Here is a 17,425-nt window from a genome sequence, read left to right as displayed (position 1 = left end):
AGGTGGATGGGCCTGAGCAGGGAGGCATTGCCTTTCCTGGGGGTCCCTGAATCTTGTAGCCCGTGCCTGTTGACAGGGCTGGTCAGGTATTACTGCAGCCCTTCTCTCTGTAGGTACGGCTGCTGCCCTGATGGAGTATCTGCTGCCCAGGGTCCAAACAACTTTGGATGCCCACAATATTACCGTGACCTTCAAACCAGACAAAATCATCCCACTGCAACCACTCCAACAGTAAGTACAGAAGCTCTTTGCATTTTAGGAGTTGATCAGACATGAAAATACAGATTTGACCCTGCTGACTCACTCTGTGGATTCTGTTGGGCTTCATCTCTGGCAGTAATGCTGAGGAACCAATACTCTAGGCATGGCATCAAACCCTTTGGCCCACCTTGCTCCCGTCCAGTCTGCAGCATCCACCCACAATCCTCTACGAGCAGCGTACAGAGCAGGTGGTGGGGAGATGTCTGAGAGGCAGGCGGCCATCCTATGTAGAGTTGGTGAATAATCCTGAGTAATGAAGTTTCTGTTGGTCAGAAAATTGCTATCCAGTTTCTAGGGAAAAAAAAAAAAAAACAAACCAAAACACAACACAAAAAACCAACAACAACCCAACAAAACATGGGAAAAACATGGCTTCTATTAACTGCTTTTGTTTGTCAACTCTGCAGATTAATTCAGGGTGGGGAGGTGATCCCCTCCCTTAGGTTGGGGTGCTTGGTGTCAACAATCAGAACGAGCATGCTGCAGGGCTGCTTAGGTGTGCCTTGCAGAGAAGTGCAGCCTCGGCTCCATGGCTGACAGCCAGGTTTCCCACCCCTTCCCTGGACAAAAGCCTCTAGGAGGCAAAGGAGTGGTGCCTCAAGCAGCTGGCCGTGTGCAGCTGACAGCTCGCACACGGTGCCTTGCTGTCCTGTGTGTGGGGATAACTCTTGGCTTTCCACTCCTGTCCCCAAGGCAAGCCAAGCCCTGTCCCAGCAGCACCCCTCGGGTGAGTGCCGCGGCTCCGTGTACGGCTGCTGTTTTGACAACGTCGCCTCAGCCTCGGGTCCTCGAGGGGAAGGGTGCCTCGATAGGCCCAGCTACCGTAAGTGACGCTTCGGCTCGCTGCTTTAGAAACAAAAAAAGACTCCACTAGCATATAGAAGTTTTTGTGTAGAGGCTCTGCTCTCTGTAAAATGTAGTAAATAATCTCTCTGATGAGAACTTCTACCTGGTGGTGGGGGCAGCAGAAGCTTGGAGGGAGTGTAGAAAAGCAGCCTGAGGATTCAGCTCTGCCAGCTGCCGCAGACATTCTTGTTGTCCTCTGCTGAGTTGGACAGAAGTGTGTTTGTGTGATCTCTGTCAGTCTGCAGGACTACTCAGGAGTTGTAGGAGAAGACACTCTGATGCAGCCTGGAGTGCTCCAAATTAATGACCCAGGTTTAGGATGAGTAGGGATCTCCTGAGGAATCAGCACGGTGCTCAGCTTTCAGACAGTCTGTGGACAGGGGAGGATTGAGAACTACATGGGGAAGGAGGGGTTGCTCAGGGCTGCATGGATGCCCTCAGCCAGCAAAGTTCAATCCAGTGCCTGCTGTGCTGTGAGGACACGAGGGCTGCTGGGCAAAAGCATCTCTGCCCCTTTAGTGGCCAGCTGTACCCTCTGCAGGAAAATTGCTGCTGCAGGGCCTTGCTCTCCTGCTGCAGCACAGAGATTGCTTGGTGGCCATCCCTGTGGCACAGCCTTGGGCAAGGGGAAAGCTCTCTGGGTCCTCTCAGCTGAGCTGCAACATGACAAAGCACCTTGCAGCTCTGCATCCCGTGTTTGTCAGCATGTGGCTGTGATATCCATGGCTCTGGGTTTGTAGACATCCTGAGCCATGCTCCTCTTTATATCAGTGTGCAGGGGTATTCTGCAGTGCATGAGTCTCCTCCACAGCTGGGTCTAAGCCACTTGCTTTGTGGGCTGGAAATGTGCCAATGGCAGCAATGTACCCCTTGCAGGAGAGGAAGCCCCAGAGCCTGCTTTGCAGTGGCATAATTCTCCAAGCAAGGCTGTAAAGCATCTGTCTAGTTTCCAGAACTCTGAGCAAGGTCCTTCCATCAGAGGCAAAAAGAAACATGTGAGCAGTTTCTCAGTTTCACAGCACAGCTGGGTAGGACACCCAGGTGTCCTCCTTCCCCACCTGCCCTCTGCCCACAGGGCCATCAGATAAATCATCTAGGTAGGTGGCTTGAAGGCCCTGGGCCTTTGTGCTTTGTGACCCTCACATCTCCCTCTGTTCCACTCTTTTTGGTAGCATACCCTGTCATGTGCCTGCTGCCCAGTGCCCACGGCCCCTGCACCAACTGGACCACTCGCTGGTACTTCGTGGGAGTTGTTGGCAAGTGCAACCGGTTTTGGTATGGCGGCTGTCACGGCAATAAAAACAGCTTTGCCTCGGAGGAGGAGTGCATGAGCGTGTGCCACAGCTCTGGGGGGGTCAGTCATCTGGAGCTCCAGCCTTCTCCTGGCACAGGAGCCCTGCAACACCAGCAGACTGGCTCCAGTTCTCATGCAGGACATGCTCAGGGTCAGCAGCAAACACCCACAAGACAGACTGCAAGTCACAGCCAAGAAGGAAGAACCCATGGGGCTTCACTCCCCACGCATGACAGCCGCAGGCAGGACAGCTGGAGGAGGGATGTGCTGCCAGAGGCCTTGCCAAGGACGGGCGTGCCGGAGAGCCCGCGCTGGGACACCCAGCGGAGCAGAGCGGACAGCCGGGGCCGGCAGCGCTCCTGGGAAACTGCCATGCCTGGGCCCTCCGACAGGCAGAGCAGCAGTGGCCAGCAGCTGCTGCCCCGGGAAGGGAGGCAGTGGCATGAAGCTTTCGGAGCAGATGTTTCCGTGACAGAGGGATTTGGGCACCAGGAGTCTGCAGACTTGTTCCCAGCACAGGCTCTACACAGGTGATGATTTCCACCCACCCCTGCACCCTGTTCTGCCAGCTCGTGGTGAAGCATCTCTGCAGCTTTCTCTGGAGCGAAAATGTCACCCCAGCTGGGACCAGCTAACTGGGAATACCATGTGATGGATTAGCTACACATGGGGCCCCTTGGAGAACCAAATCACTGTTATTCAGCCCCTGGTATTGCTGTCTCTTTCCTCACACGCTCCCTGGTCTGACAGCACTGAAGTATGATGTGTGAAAAGACTGCAGAATCCTCGGGTCTCTCTCTGGAAAGCCTTCTTACACTGTAAATGAGAATCCATAGGAGTTTTTCTTGTTCTGACCAAGGAATTTAGCTGACTCTCTGACCTCAGAGAGGTCGCTGACTCTCAGAGCCTTTATCTCAGCACTGCATGGAACAGCAGTGGGTTGTTCTAGGGAAGACTTTTAAGGTGCAGAAATTGGGGCAAGATCTAGACAGTGTTACCCTAAAAATCAGGAGTGTGTAGAGCTAGACCTAAACATGTGTGTACTGGACTTGCGTCTGTCTGCCAAGCGGAACCTTGTTCCTTCAGAAGAGAGGGGTTACAGGGCTTTCTTCCAGGAGATACTGTAGCATTCAGTCTGTCCAGAGCAGTCTTTGCTGCATAGGAGAGGGCTCCCCATGTTGCCCAGTGCATCTGCTCAGAGATGAATGGGCAGCTGGTCCTGATTTTCCTTGTGGTTGTAACTCATACAGAGTCGCATGAGAGGACACGGAGGTTAGGAGGGCAGCAGAAGTGCCAATGGAATCACTTTCTCTTTCAGAACAATCCTGGAGGAAGCCAAGCCCTCTCTTGTGACAGCAGTTGTTGGACAAAATATCCAGCTGGTCTGCAAGACAGGCGTGTCCCCGCTCTCCAGAGTGGAGTGGATGAAGAACAGCCGACCGGTCTCCTCTGACAGGTGAGCTCAGCTCCCTTCATTGTAGAGCAGATGGGCTCCTGGCTGGGCAGAGTGCCAAATATGCAGTCCAAAAGAGGCTGTCATGGTTTCACCCCAGCTGGCAACTCAGCCCCACAGAGCTGCTCACTCACCCCTGGTGGGATGGGAGGGAGAATGAGAAGGGTGAAACTGTGAAAATCCATGGACTGAGATAAAGACAGTTTAAAAGATTAAAAAAAAAAAAAAAAAAGAAAAAAAGCTGTGGGTGCAAGCAAAGCAAAACAAGGAATCCATTCATCACTTCCCACGGGCAGGCAGGTGTTCAGCTGTCTCCAGAAGAGCAGGGCCCCATCACACATAACAGTGACTTGGAAGGACAAACGCCATCACTCCAAACTCCCCCCCCACTCCTCCTCCTTTCCCCAGCTTTACACGCTGAGCATGATGCCATATGGTATGGAAAATCCCTGTGGTCTGTCAGGGTCAGCTGTCCCAGCTGTGTCCCCTCCCAGCCTCTTGTGCACCCGCAGCCCACTGGCGGGTGGGGTGAGAAGCAGAAAAGGCCTTGACTTGGTGTAAACACCTCTCAGGAGTAGTGAAAACATCAACAATCTTTTCAGCACAAATCCAAAACACAGCCACATACCAGCTACTGTGAAGAAAATTAACACTATACCAGCCACAACCAACATTCTTATTTTTTAAAGAAATAAAGAAGCTCCTGCATTCATCTAAGGGCACGAACTGTCTACCTGCTCTGTGCATAGCAGAAACAGGTACAGTCTGCACCAGTAATGAGGTGTTGGCTAGAGTTATGGGGCAGAGCAAGTGCTGTCCCATAACACTGGTGGAAGGCACTGGTGGAAGCTGACGTGGGTTAGTGATGCAGAAAAATATTGCTTCTCTTGGGTTCATCTTGGGGCAGCACTAGGCCAGTAGCTGAGGGCGAAACGCACAGCCTAATAACCCAGAGTTCCCTTGGCTGGAAATCTCTGGCACCTTTTTTTAAAACTGCTTTTAAACCTGTTTTTCCTGGGAAGTGTGTTTCCAGCAAGAGTCTGGAGCCAGTCAGTCCCTTTGTTATGAAAATCGCAGTTAAGAAAAGCCCAGTTATGCTTTTCTGTTTGCAGTTGACTGCTGGGACTCAAGCTCCCCCTCGGAAGGGCAGTTTGTCTCCTTATGGGAGAGGGTTACTGAAAGCAGCTCCCTGTTTTCCAGCTCAGTTTTTCCTCTCCACTCCTCACCTCCTTTCTGCTGCAGTTATTCCCCCTGCCTGTGGCCTGTCTGCGGTCAGCAGGGTTTGGTTTTGTTTCTGGGCCAGGGAGGGCACTACACGGGGATGGTTTGTGCAACATCAGCCGAGGGCCGCCGTGTCCTGGCGGGTTGCTGTGGGTGGGCAGGCAGGGCAGAGGCAGCGCTCCCCACACCTGTTGCAGGCACACCTACCAGTCCGACAGCTCCCTGGTGATCAGCCACGTCGAGCCGCAGGACGCTGGCACCTACACGTGCCGCACTTCCGACGGGAGTACGGAGAGCCGACGGATTCAGCTGCAGATCACAGGTGAATTATCCTCTGCTCAGCACCGGAGAGGTAACGCGTGAATGGTTACTGACCACAGGCTCAATAAAGCCAGCTGCAGGAGCAAACATCCCCTGCTGCCAAGAGGGAGAGTGGAGGCAGCAGGGCCTCTTTTGGTGTTGCCTCACGATAAAGCCTTAGCCCTAAAATACTTTCTCCCCTGCAGTGGCACCCCTTAAGTGGAGCTGTGGCTTGCTTGTACCCCACCCTGTTTCTAGCACAGAAAGCATGTCTTCCTCCCTGAGAGCCACCAGCTGCCTCCTGATCCAAAACAAAACTGCTGGTGCATTTATGTTTTGTGTGTTGCCCAAACAGGTCCTGCTGGGTAACAAATAATTTCCTGTTCTGAAAAATGTGCCTTATTTTAGAAACAAAACAAAACAAAAGACTGGTCTCAAAAGGTGGGCCAGAAAGGCACCCTGTAGCCTTCAATCTCTGAAGTGTGCTTTATCACAGCAATGGCACATGGGGCAGAAGGCACTGTGGCCTAAGGGATGTTGCAACATATTCACTGACAGAGGAGAAAAAGGAGTCTGAAATTGCTTGCCTGCAGGTCTGTGACTCTCATTAGTAGACAGGGCAGGTTTACTGCACTAGTCAGCCAGAAAGCAGATGGCTGAAGGGCTCTTTGGCTCCAGTTCAGCAAGCTCTCCCTAGCTCACAGAAGCCCTACGCAAGAGGTCACGGTAAGGAGTGTCCCTTTATTCACATATGGCATTTTGTTTTGAATAGAGTACCAGAGCGCTGTTGCGGCAGAGGGCGAGAGAGGTCGGGTCCTTCACAAGGCAAACCAGCAGCACCGGGGGTTATCCAGAGGCAGGCAGCTTGTGCAGGCAGCCGGCTCCTCTGTGCGTCAGCAGCTCACCTACAGGTAGGCTCACCTACAGCAACAGTTTGTCCACGGGGCGCAGCTGATGAGCCATATGGCATCCCTTCATGTGGAAAAGCCAAAGATTGGAAAGGTCCTGGCTCAGCTGTTCCAGGGCACGGTTGGGAAGCAAGCAGTACTGAACTGCTGACGGTGGGAACGGGAGAAGATCCCAGTCGCAAGCTGTCTTCTGTCCTCCCCGAGGGTCTCTTGAAAGAAGCATACTCTGAGAAAAGATGCACAGGGAAGCTGGCAGCGAAAGAGCCGGGTTCAAACAAAAGAAGTCTCGAGGCAGCATCCTTAGCTGTTCATGTTAGTGCAGGCAGAAAGAGAAACCTGTTCTGAAAAAAACAGCAAAGCAAATAGGAGCTGCTTAACTAGCACAAAATAGACATATGTATGTTGAGAAAAACTTCAGTTCCTTCAGCCTCCACTAATTAATTTTAAATATTTTGTGGGCAAACCAGTTTGACCCAAAACTGTCTCCTCATGTACTGGCATATTGTGTAGCTTCTTGTGTGATTTTTTATTGTTTCTAGGCTCCACAGAAATAAAGGGGGGCAAATTATTTTTGCCTTAAATGCAGCATGTTTGGGATTCTAGAATAAATAGGACCATGATCTGACCTCTTTGAGTTTACAGCCTAAAACCCAGCCAATTTGCTGAACTCTGCAGCAATCTCCTTAGCTGCTTCTGCCTAAAAGCAGTAATAACTAGCACAAAATGGATTCATGGAATTAAGAACATGGAATTAAGGCCTCTTTGGTTTTATTTTTTGAGATCAAGAATTCAGGTCATAGAATGTTTTATTTAACTGTGGGAACATCATGGATTAGCTCCCTTCTAAGACAGTGTTTAGCTGTAGTTATAAGAGAGCAAAGAACATGAGCAGACGAGTGTTGTGAGGACATGACCTCAACCTTTCTGCTGCACGAAGTGGGTGACCAGCTCCTGGACCTTGTGTGCAGTCAGGTGATAGCAACCGGCTCTTCACACCCTAAAAAGGCTCATTTTTGTGTGCCAGGTAAGCACCTAAGGGGAAGCTTGCTCGGTGCCCTGTTTATGACTTTTTACTCTTTGCCATGTGTTCACATTGTTAATGCCTCCTCAGCTGTTATCCAGAGGGTTGCTGTAAGAACCAGGGTCGCTGTCTGTGAGCTAAGCTGGCTGATGGGTGCAGCACCAAGCTGCGCTGAACTGGAGCAGGATTTTATAGAAGCTGCTCTTTTCTGAATGTTGGGAGTGAATGTTGGTAATGGCAAGCATCAGAGCTCTCATGGGAGTAGAGAGATCTCCGTTTGCCATTGGAGGCAAAAAATAAGGCCTGTGATTGATAAAGCCTCATGCTGAAGGTCAAATGCTGAGCAAGGAAGTTTCTACATCTTCTGCTGTGCTTGTGAACTTTGCAGGTTGAAAATGGATAAGAGCGAGCCCACAGTAGTGGAGGCCAATGTTGGGGAGAGAGTCAGACTGCCCTGCACAGTGGAAGCATCACCAGCCCTCACCATTGAGTGGCAGAAAGATGGGCAACCCCTCTCCTCTCCCAGGTGAGCTCCCGGGCAGCTCCAACCATTCACGAGAAGAGTTTTTTTTCCTCCCCTTGCTTTCCCATCCCTGTTTCCTCTCAGACAGAACAGGGCTGTTGGCCGTGCAGCGAGGGCCCGTCTGGCTTTATGCTGTCCTGCTTCCTCCATCAGGGCCAGGCCGCACTGCTGGCCTGCCCCGTCCTCCCTCCCTCACAGATGGAAGTTTGAATGTTGAACCCTTGAGGGAACAGCCGGGACACAGGTTCTACAAGTGAGCCAGGGCTTAAATTTATTCAGCTACGAGGTTAGCAGAAAAAGAACACATGGCTAGCAAATTTGCCAAAAACCAGCTGGTCAGTGAGCAAGGGCTCACAGCAGAGAGAGATCAGGGCACCTGCAGTGAACATCCACAGCTACTGGTGCTGCTCTCCCCTCTCCCTGCTCCCAGAAATCTGCTCTAGCAGCAAGTTTTTTGAGAGTCTTACAGCATCGGTGCTGGGATTTGAGGACCAAGGATTGGTTGTATTACAACCCCTGAGGCATTTGAGCTGCTAAAGCTTTGCTCGGCGGCACTACAAAGTGGTGCACGAGGCTTAGCTTCATCTCTGCTGGCTGGAGTCCCATCCTGACCCGCGCACAGGCTGAGGGACGTTCCGGCCGTGCTCCCCAGGCACAGGCAGCAGTCGGACGGGGCCCTGGTGATCAGCCGCGTCAGCTCCGAAGACATCGGCTTCTTCACCTGCATCGCCTCCAATGGACGGGACCGCGACCAGCGCCGCGTGCTGCTCCGACCCCTAGGTACCGCGGGGGTGGAAGCGCGCAACTCACGGGCACAGCAGCGGGAAACAGCGCAGGCTGCGCGGGGCCGGCGTGGGCTCCTCTCTTTGCTTCACACCTAGAGTTTAACAGGCACTTGAGGGCAAGGGAAGAGTGAGTTGTTCCACCAGGTAGTCACCTGCATGTGTCCGGTACATCATGCTCCAGGCAGCTGGGAAAAGGGATTGACAGCACAGTAAAAGTGACTCTCAGGGCCTTGTTTCTGGGACGCTGGTGTGGAATGAGTATAAGAGCAAGACAAACTAAGGAGATGGTTCTTCTGTGCACGTGACATACATGTGTCCAGCTGGAGGAAAAAAGCTCTTTGAGACCTCTGTTACTTGTCCTTTCTCGGGCCAAAGACCTAGGAAATCCACATTCCCCATAGCAGCAATGGCACAGCCTCAAACACGAGGTTTCAAGGCCCAGGGGCTTGTAGCTCATCATAGGATGTGTTGGACTTTTCCCAAGAGGGGATGCTCCTACTCCCAGGGGGAGCATGGCATTGTCTCCCTGCTAGCGATGGTTTCCTTTCTGGTCTAGGAGAGCTGAGGATCACGGGTCTTCTGCCAAGCATCACAGTACCTGAGGGAGGGACTGCTCAGCTTCATTGTACAGTGACCGGCAACAATGTGAATATAAGGTGGTCAAGGTGAGCAAAAATGAGATGGAACTTCTCTTTCCTTCTCTTCTCCAGCCTCATCATTTACCCTCCAAATACTAATGCAGGGTGCCTGCCAGGTATGGCAGAGACCACAGTTATCAGCCTAGTATCACCCATTGTTTCTTAAAGCAACTTGGATGTTACCCCAAAATCCTGGGCAAGATCCCTGTGGGGTGTGGGAGTCATCGAGTTCATGTTTCAGCCAAATAAGGAGGAAATCAGACATTAAACTAAGATTTCATGGAGTTCAGAGGGCTCTGTGCTGGAAAACTACTGACATGAAAATAACAAGAACTAAAATGAGTAATCAGAGGAAAAGCTTTAGTTGTTTTTTGAAAAACCCTCTCTGCCTAATCGTGACAGACATTTTAGGCTCTCTTCCCCAGCTTCCTATTCTCTCCATTTACTGTCAAGTGGGAGCAAAGGAGATTTAGAAGCATTTTAAAGTGAAAAACTCTGTCCTCTTATCTTGATAGTTTACCAGGAAACCCTGAATTTGTGCAAGTGTTTAGTGAGGGTTGTTTTTCCTGTTTGAAAATAATCAGTTCTGCTTTGGAGCCTTCTTACAAACTATCCAGGGAAATGGACTGGTAAATGTTGAAATTCCATGGGTTGGGACTGAAGCGGACCATCACACAGAGAGCTTTTCTTCCATACATAAGTTTGGTATTTGAGCTAACAAAACAATGCATATTTCAGAGTTGGAATGAAACCCTTTTCAGTGAAACAAATTTCATTTCGTTGGTAACCAGGAGTTCATAATTCAGGCAGTTTTCCTGCTGGGCAGAGATTATTCCAGGAGGAATTGAACAGACACAATCTTGCTGGGTTTTTTTTAAACAAACTTTGAAAGGGAAAGAGGGCGCATTGTTCACTACCCCATATGCTCATCAAGCAATGTGTGCTATCAATGCCAGCTAAACAAGTACTGCCAGACCACAACCTGGAGAGAGGGAAAGGCACATTGGGTTTTCTCTTAGCTCCTCAAACCTCAAGAATGTGTTCTAGCAGAAAGGGCAATGTCTTTGCACAGAGCACACAGACACAGCTACCTCCCACGCAGACACTGGGCAACGGATGCAGACTCGCTCAGGCTCATGTTACCACCCAACTGTAGGGCCAGGTTGTCCTTCCTGCTGAACTTGTAAAAATTCACCCCTTCCACAGAACATCGTTTTCCAAAGAGCATAGGGAGCTCCTTTTGCACCCATGGGTGGCAATAGTGAAACACTTTGTTTTTCACTGCAGGAACGGAGTTCCCATGCGGGGGGATGGCCACCACATCCACCTGTCCCAGGATGGAAGCCTGACTATAAGCAACGTCCAAGAGGCTGATGAGGGATCCTACACATGCAGCGCCTACAGCAGCAGCAGCTCTGTCAGTGCCAGCTCGGAGGTGAAGGTGCTGAGGAGCCGGCCTAGCAGTGAGTACAGCCCAGCCCTCCTGCTTCTCCCGGCTCAGCGCCCGGCCCCTGCCCGCCATCGCACCGTCATGTGCATCCAGCCCCAGCCTTGGGCTTTGGGGAGCAGCAGGAGCCTCTGGGTTGTGCTGCCTCAGGAGCCCTGCTTTCCATGGAGAGAAAAGCAGGACACTGGGAACACCCCCTGACCAGAGCACTGGGAGCATAATTAACTCCCTGAGGCCAAAATGCCGTAGTTGGTTGGCCAAATAGTTGGCTGCATGATTTGTAGTTGGACTTTGGACACCATCCTGCTATCTTTACAGGGGGTAGGTAATCTCCTCTCCCTGGAAACTGCATTTTCCTCCTGTATCTCACCAGAGGTACTGGTTTCATCTTGAAACTCATAATCTCCTTTGTGATGTTGGACTAAATTTAGAACTGGTGGGAGGGAGGAAGCAGGAATGTGCTGTGTCTTTTGGGAAGGAATAGCAATCTGAGGATAAATTTACAGCTGGTTCACCCTTTGTTTGGCTGCAGCTACTGCGAGTCACGTTGTGGACCTGAGCAGAGAGTGCGTGGACCAGCCGCACCTTGCCAACTGTGAGCTGATCCTGCAGGCCCAGCTCTGTGGAAACGAGTACTATTCCAGCTTCTGCTGCGCCAGCTGCGCTCGCCACCGCCCCCAGGGCAGCCCCCCACACCCCCGCGGGTGACAGCCACGCTGGCCGAGGACAAGACTGGAGGCCTCAACTCTTCTTTTACTGCATGGGACAGTTCTAGGAACTCTGCTCTGCTGGAAAGCTCAAGAGGGTGAATTGAACAGCGTGTAGTGGGTGTAAATGCTCAGAGGTGGGAGACCCACCACCCTCAGGTTTATTGTAAACTCCTTTTCCCCTGTATGCTGTACCTAATCCATCTCTTAAGAGTGGTTGCTGTCATTCACAGAAACCAGAGGAACCAGATGGTAGTAGGGATGCAAGGATGATGTGACTAGGGAAGGCAGATGACCAGCATGAAAGAGGGAGAGAGCAATTCTTCATACAAGCAAGAGAGAAGTGCTCTTAAAAACATAATCTCTGAAGTGTTTGAAGATGGGCCTGAACCCGTTCCAATCGAAGCACTAATGAGCCATGAACATTTGTTCCTCCAATGAGCATTGCTGAACAAGTGCTCCTGGGGAGCACTTTCCATCTAAATGCAAAGGACTCTGGCCACGAGAAACAGCTTGATGCATATAAAATTAGTGTTCGGGTCCTAGGAGATTACTGGCTCTCGGGATGCAGCTGTAATGTCATGTTGCTGTAGCTGTTTTATTCCAGCAGACCTTAGACAAATTTCTGGTAGGGTCCGTTTGGTTTCTGCTTGACTGCAATCAGCTTTGGAGTGAAATGCAGAAGCAATGCTTCACAGAAAGCTTAAGACAAAATAGAACACTACTTTCAGCCCTTCCTGAATGCTAGGGGTAATTTAGATGAATATACCAACACTGTTACCTGTTCTGAGACGCTGCAGTTTAAACAGCACTCATTCTAGGAACGGTGCTGTTCTGACGTGCTGAGTTTGGGCAGGGGCTAATAACAAACACATAGAAATACGTGTATAGGGGCATTTCACTTGCCAGAATAAACCTCCCAAGGATCTGCTCTAGTCTCAGTTATATCTAGGAAAGCCTGGCTCTACAGGTGGCCTGGGCTGATGCCTAGTGCTACAGGCTAACAAGTTAGGACTTCCAGATGCAGAGCAGCTGTAGCTGAAAAGCATCCTTCATTTCAAGACCAACACAGAGAGGCAGCAAGCATGTGTCTGGGGTGCTGAAAGTCTCAGGCATTAGGGGTGGGGAGGTGAGATTATATCATGATTATATCATGTTAAGGGCCAGGAAAAGCCCTTAGGTATCTTCAGTATCTCAAAATGGAATTACTTTTGAGCAAAAGGATTCTTTTACAGCCTCCACACTACTGTTCCTACCCCGGCATCAGCTCTGACAGTCTCCTTCCTCCTCATTCTAGACTTGGATGGGTTGATCCTAATTATTAGCAACATTACCCATTATGTATTATTTGCATAGATGTAGCTATAAACTGGTGCATAGCTGTTGATATTTTGGTTGGGGGCATGGACGATTGGGGATTTTGCTTTTGTCTTCTACTTGTGTTACTTTAAGGCTTTTAAGAAATGCAGCTCATTTGGGACTGTGTTCACACCACTCTCTTCTTCTTCAGTCCTGACTCAGGACCCATCAGGGCAGCAGCAAAACAGGTGTAAATTGCCAGGGTTGATGGACTAGAGCTGGTTTGTGCTCTAAACCCAGTAAATCAGTTCATCTGGACCTAAAAACAGGAATCACTGACCCACTGACCACTCTCAGCAGCACAGGTATGGCTCAGGACCGGACACACTGCTCCAGGATGTGAACAAACAGCAAAGCCCACAAGCAATCCAGTAGAGGAGAGACAGGTGACAGTCACAGCTATTTGGGGCTGGGTCCTTCTGTGATCTGATAAATTGTGTTTGCTAGGAAATACAAAAATACTTATTTTGCATTTAAGACCCTTTAATTTGATTAGGGAAAATTTTCTCTGCTGAATTGCAGGACAGGCATTACAGTATAAGGTTTGAAATGGAAATAATTGGATATTTAAGAACAATGTGATGGTCCTGAAAACATCCATGTGTTTGGACGTATTTTTCCATTTAACATCTCAGACCAGCACCTTTTTCTCTCTGTGTGTGTATAGGATAGTCTACCGTTTCAGTATATGATACATTTTTGCCTTTTGAGACCAGAGACTCTGTAAATTGCAGTAATTTTGAAGCCCTCTCCGTTCCATCTGTGGCATCAAGGGGTAGTCAGGGTCTGCTCAGGAGCATGGTTAGAAGTGGATTGTGGATGCATCAGACTCTTTTGTCCCAGAGTAAGTAGCCAGTTCCATAAAATCCCTTTCTAAGATGTCAGAGGCTCTATTTTTAGAATATTTAAATATTCTGTGTAGTCAGCTGTCATTTAAACTCTATGGTTATATAAAGTGGGGCCAGGAAGTGCCTTCTCCAGGCTCCCGAGGGCGGTAACAGCGCCCTGGCTGCTGATGGGCAGGACTTCAACACTGGAAGTGCTTTGGCTAGTGGAGAGTTTATGCTGACCTCCTTTCAGCTGCATAACCATGGCACTAGGGGTGGGCTTGACAGTCATGCAGCTCCCTGCTGTAAATCCATGCCATCAAGGTAACGAAAGGATCTTGACATTTCTTACGACAAGATCAGCTTCTCCCTCGCTGTAATACCACTTAATCACCTCTCAAAATTTATGGTTTTTATGTGAGAATCAAGATGTTCTTTTTTTTCCCCTAAACAATGGGTTGTAGGAAGTGCTTATCTCTAGGGCAGGAGAAGGGTGTAGCTATACTGGGCTATTTTCAGCTTGATCTTGGGGCCCTTACTGTGAAAGATACATAACTGACTGCTTTCTTTCCTACTATAAATGTCTATAAATACTTGTTTGCTTTTTGAAAGCTGAAAAAGGCATTGAAACCAACTCTAACCCCACAAGGGAGTGTTTGCATTACTATTCATACCATACTGAACACAGGTAAGAATCTGTAATGTCAAAAGCTGTAGTTTTCTAGACTGTCACTGTAAGACTCACTGTACTTGCCTGGAAATGGAAACTGCTGGGAAGCTCAAATCTGAGGGCCAAGAAAGGGAGCATTTCCTCCCCTTCAGGTTATGGAGTATTTTTTTCCTTGTGCCTAAACTGATACGGTGCCTGTAAGAATGCAGTAAGAACCAGTCACACTAACAGGGTAGATATCGGCTCACTGGAAGAACAGGAAAGAGGTGAAAATACATCATCATTTCATATGGCTCGTCTTAGTAGCAGGGGAAAGAAAGAGTTTCTCTTTTTGCCATTACTGAATGTTACTGTCCTCATCCTTGTCTCTTTGTAAATACTCAGTGACGGAAACTACAGCCATGCAAACCCAGACTCTGATGTTTTCAGTAAAGGCCTCCATTTTAGAGCTTTAAGTCTTCATGCGTCACAAGGATATTTTGAAATTCAGTTTTCAAGTTCAATGCACCGTACCAGGTTGTAGAAAATGAGACGCGTTAAGATACTATTCTTAAGCTGCTAGGTTGGCAAGCAGTGCTCATCCACATTCACCTTACAAGACAGAAGATACCCAGAAGGGCAAATGCTGAAAACTGAATTAGGGTGGGAAAGAAATCTCTCACAGACAGTGCTTCTACCACCAACATTTATTTCTGTTAAAGCCGATTATAAATCATCAGTACAAATATATATAACTTACATTTGCTTGTAAGGCCAAAGTTTAAAAGTAAAGTTAAAATGAGATGGTTTTCACAAGTCACCAGAGGCAGAACCTGGACCAGCTGCAGCCTTAACCACAAGGTTTCACAAATCAGTGGGAAAAAATAAAACCAAAGTTAAAAACCTCTAAGAACTATTGACAGACAAACATAAAATGTTTTCCCAGGCAGCCCCAGGACATAGATATGATGACAGTAAGTTGTCACAGTAGTGTTAGAACCAATAGATTAAGACAAAAAAACTGCAGCAATATATGAAAGGAAAAAAATCCATACTATATAGAATATGTAGATTGATTCCAATAAAAAACAGTAAATTCTCCCCATGGTTTTCAAACCATGACAATACTGTTCTTTAATCTTCTTTATTTAAAACTACGATATAATGACTTATTGGTTGTGATTGTTGTTGCAATATGCTACTTACAATGAACAGATACAAGACCAAGCTAGAGCCCCTTTTTCCACCCCCCCCAATATTACTTACTATAAGAATCAGCGATAAATCAATCTTATGTACAATTTCTTACATCCAACCCCCTTGTTTTTTAACCTTTGGCAAGATTACTTACAACTCATACAGCTTTTAATATCCAACTATTTAAAATATTCTAAATGCATAAAAATAAAGATTTTGGCTTTACTTTATTCTTTACATATAATATTCACTTTGTTACTCAAAATGGAAGCTCAACTTTTTCCACAAACCTAGCTTTTGCTAAGGTGACAACATCCCACCCATATCCACCCCCCACCCTACCCAATTTTTCCCTGAGGGGGAACATCCAGGGCTTGCAGGGCATCAGGAGGACACGGGTACAAACATCTGCCTTCCTTTCTGTGAGATGATTGATGTTTCTGCAGAACAGGCTTTGGGACAGGGTGCCTTTTCTTCGCTCCATTTGACTTCCAGCTTTCCAAGAGAGGAGGGACCGCAGACTGGGGTGGCTCCAGGTTTCCTTCTAAGAACTGCGCATTAAATTCTCCGTGCGTTTCCGTCCTCCCCATAATCGCTCCCTCTTCCTAACCCATTTTTGTCTGAAGGGACCTTTGGGATTATCAAAGCAAACCGATCAGAGACAGTCCCCTCTGCTCCCTTTATCCCTCTATCCTAATGTACAATTTATCCGGCCCCGCAGGACCGCTTAAAGTTCGATCTCGAATGTCTTCTGTAGGTCACTGGAGAAGGGGTTGGTGGGGGAGGGGTTGGCGCGCTGCTTCGCCTTGCCCTCCAGAGCCGCCCACTGCGCCTCGAAGGGGTCGACCTGCGGGGCGGGCGCGGGCGGCTGCGAATGCTTGTCCTCGGCCGCCCATTTGCCCCCCTCCACGCCGTTGAAGGCGGCGGAGCCGTTGTGCTGCGCGGGCGGGTGGAAGAAGGGGCTGGCGGTGGCGCTGCCGCCGTCGTACTGAGGGACGGGCTGCTGCTTCGCCAGGCTGGGGGACTGGTGCGGGTGGGCCGCTGGAGCGTGGCCGGCGGTACCGAAGACGTTGGCCACCATCTGGGAGGGTGTGATCCCGACCACGGGGACGCTCGGGGCTGCATAGGTCATCCCGTTCGCCACAGCGTAGGGCTGAGCCGGAATGAACGCCGGCTGCATGGGCGGTACCACGCCCACCGGCACAGGCTGAGGCGCAATGAAGGTGCTGACTGGGAAGGCTGGCGCTGACTGGGAGGCTGGAGCTGCCGGAGGAGGCTGGAGCAGTGGCTGTTGGGGGGCTGGCGCTGAGGTTGGCTGCTGCTGGGCTCTGACAGTCTTTGAGACCTCTTCCAACCAGCGGTCCGCCTCTGAGGGAGTACGTCTGTGATTTCCTTGGAAGAGACTTGGTGAGGCCGCACCTGAGGAGGTGCTGCTCCATTCGGTGCCTGGGAAGGAAAGCACGGCCAAGTCAGTAATATTTCCACTCCTCACCCTTTTATTGGTTAGAGAGACTGGAGGGTGTACACAGGAACACACAGGCCTCCTCCCGCCATGAGTGAAAGATGCTCCCACCACTGGAAGCATCTATGCATCCACTGTACTGCTCTAGTAAGACATCCGTCAAGATGAGGTAGGTAAGAGCTTCTTCACTAAAGTGCAGATGTATGGGGTTTTTTTCTTCACAGCAGACATCTAAGACTTTAGGGTAGGCAGGAAAGCAGCTGCCTGCACTCATAACCCGGTGGGAATGATCCAGCCCATAATCACTAATCCCCCATAACCGGGGAGTATACTACTTCTGAATGCACAGCTCAGGACTGGTGTCCTTGGAACACAAAGGTCTAAGAAAGTGTTTTAAAGACAAAGTCTGGCACTCTTACAAGGCCAAGCAGAACCTGCTATTTCACTAGCAATGTTTCTCTCATGGAGTGGCGCTTACACCATGAAATGAAGTACTTCAGACTGCAGCCTTCTCGCACATGTCCCCA

General features: G+C 49.5%; 2 protein-coding genes across 15 annotated transcripts in view; one reads left to right on the top strand and one right to left on the bottom strand.

Moving 5' to 3' along the window:
* Window positions 1-13,993, top strand: part of PAPLN (papilin, proteoglycan like sulfated glycoprotein) — a 45,487-nt gene extending 31,494 nt beyond the window's left edge. For all 3 annotated transcript variants that reach the window (XM_040067316.2, XM_058421085.1, XM_040067315.2), the window contains exons 18-28: window positions 114-231; window positions 955-1,084; window positions 2,280-2,931; window positions 3,720-3,857; window positions 5,273-5,397; window positions 6,148-6,286; window positions 7,693-7,830; window positions 8,480-8,607; window positions 9,169-9,277; window positions 10,538-10,713; window positions 11,230-13,993. In XM_040067316.2, the coding sequence (XP_039923250.1) occupies window positions 114-231; window positions 955-1,084; window positions 2,280-2,931; window positions 3,720-3,857; window positions 5,273-5,397; window positions 6,148-6,286; window positions 7,693-7,830; window positions 8,480-8,607; window positions 9,169-9,277; window positions 10,538-10,713; window positions 11,230-11,405 (2,029 nt within the window). In that variant the 3' untranslated portion in view covers window positions 11,406-13,993. The remainder of the gene's footprint in view (window positions 1-113; window positions 232-954; window positions 1,085-2,279; window positions 2,932-3,719; window positions 3,858-5,272; window positions 5,398-6,147; window positions 6,287-7,692; window positions 7,831-8,479; window positions 8,608-9,168; window positions 9,278-10,537; window positions 10,714-11,229) is intronic.
* A 938-nt stretch (window positions 13,994-14,931) lies between these two features.
* Window positions 14,932-17,425, bottom strand: part of NUMB (NUMB endocytic adaptor protein) — a 94,402-nt gene continuing 91,908 nt past the window's right edge. For all 12 annotated transcript variants that reach the window (XM_040067322.2, XM_040067323.2, XM_058421090.1 and 9 more), the window contains one exon: window positions 14,932-16,882. In XM_040067322.2, the coding sequence (XP_039923256.1) occupies window positions 16,164-16,882 (719 nt within the window). In that variant the 3' untranslated portion in view covers window positions 14,932-16,163. The remainder of the gene's footprint in view (window positions 16,883-17,425) is intronic.

Source organism: Hirundo rustica, chromosome 6, assembly GCF_015227805.2.
Source record: "Hirundo rustica isolate bHirRus1 chromosome 6, bHirRus1.pri.v3, whole genome shotgun sequence".
In the NCBI taxonomy this organism is placed as follows: domain Eukaryota; kingdom Metazoa; phylum Chordata; class Aves; order Passeriformes; family Hirundinidae; genus Hirundo; species Hirundo rustica.
This window is presented reverse-complemented; position numbering and strand designations above follow the sequence as displayed.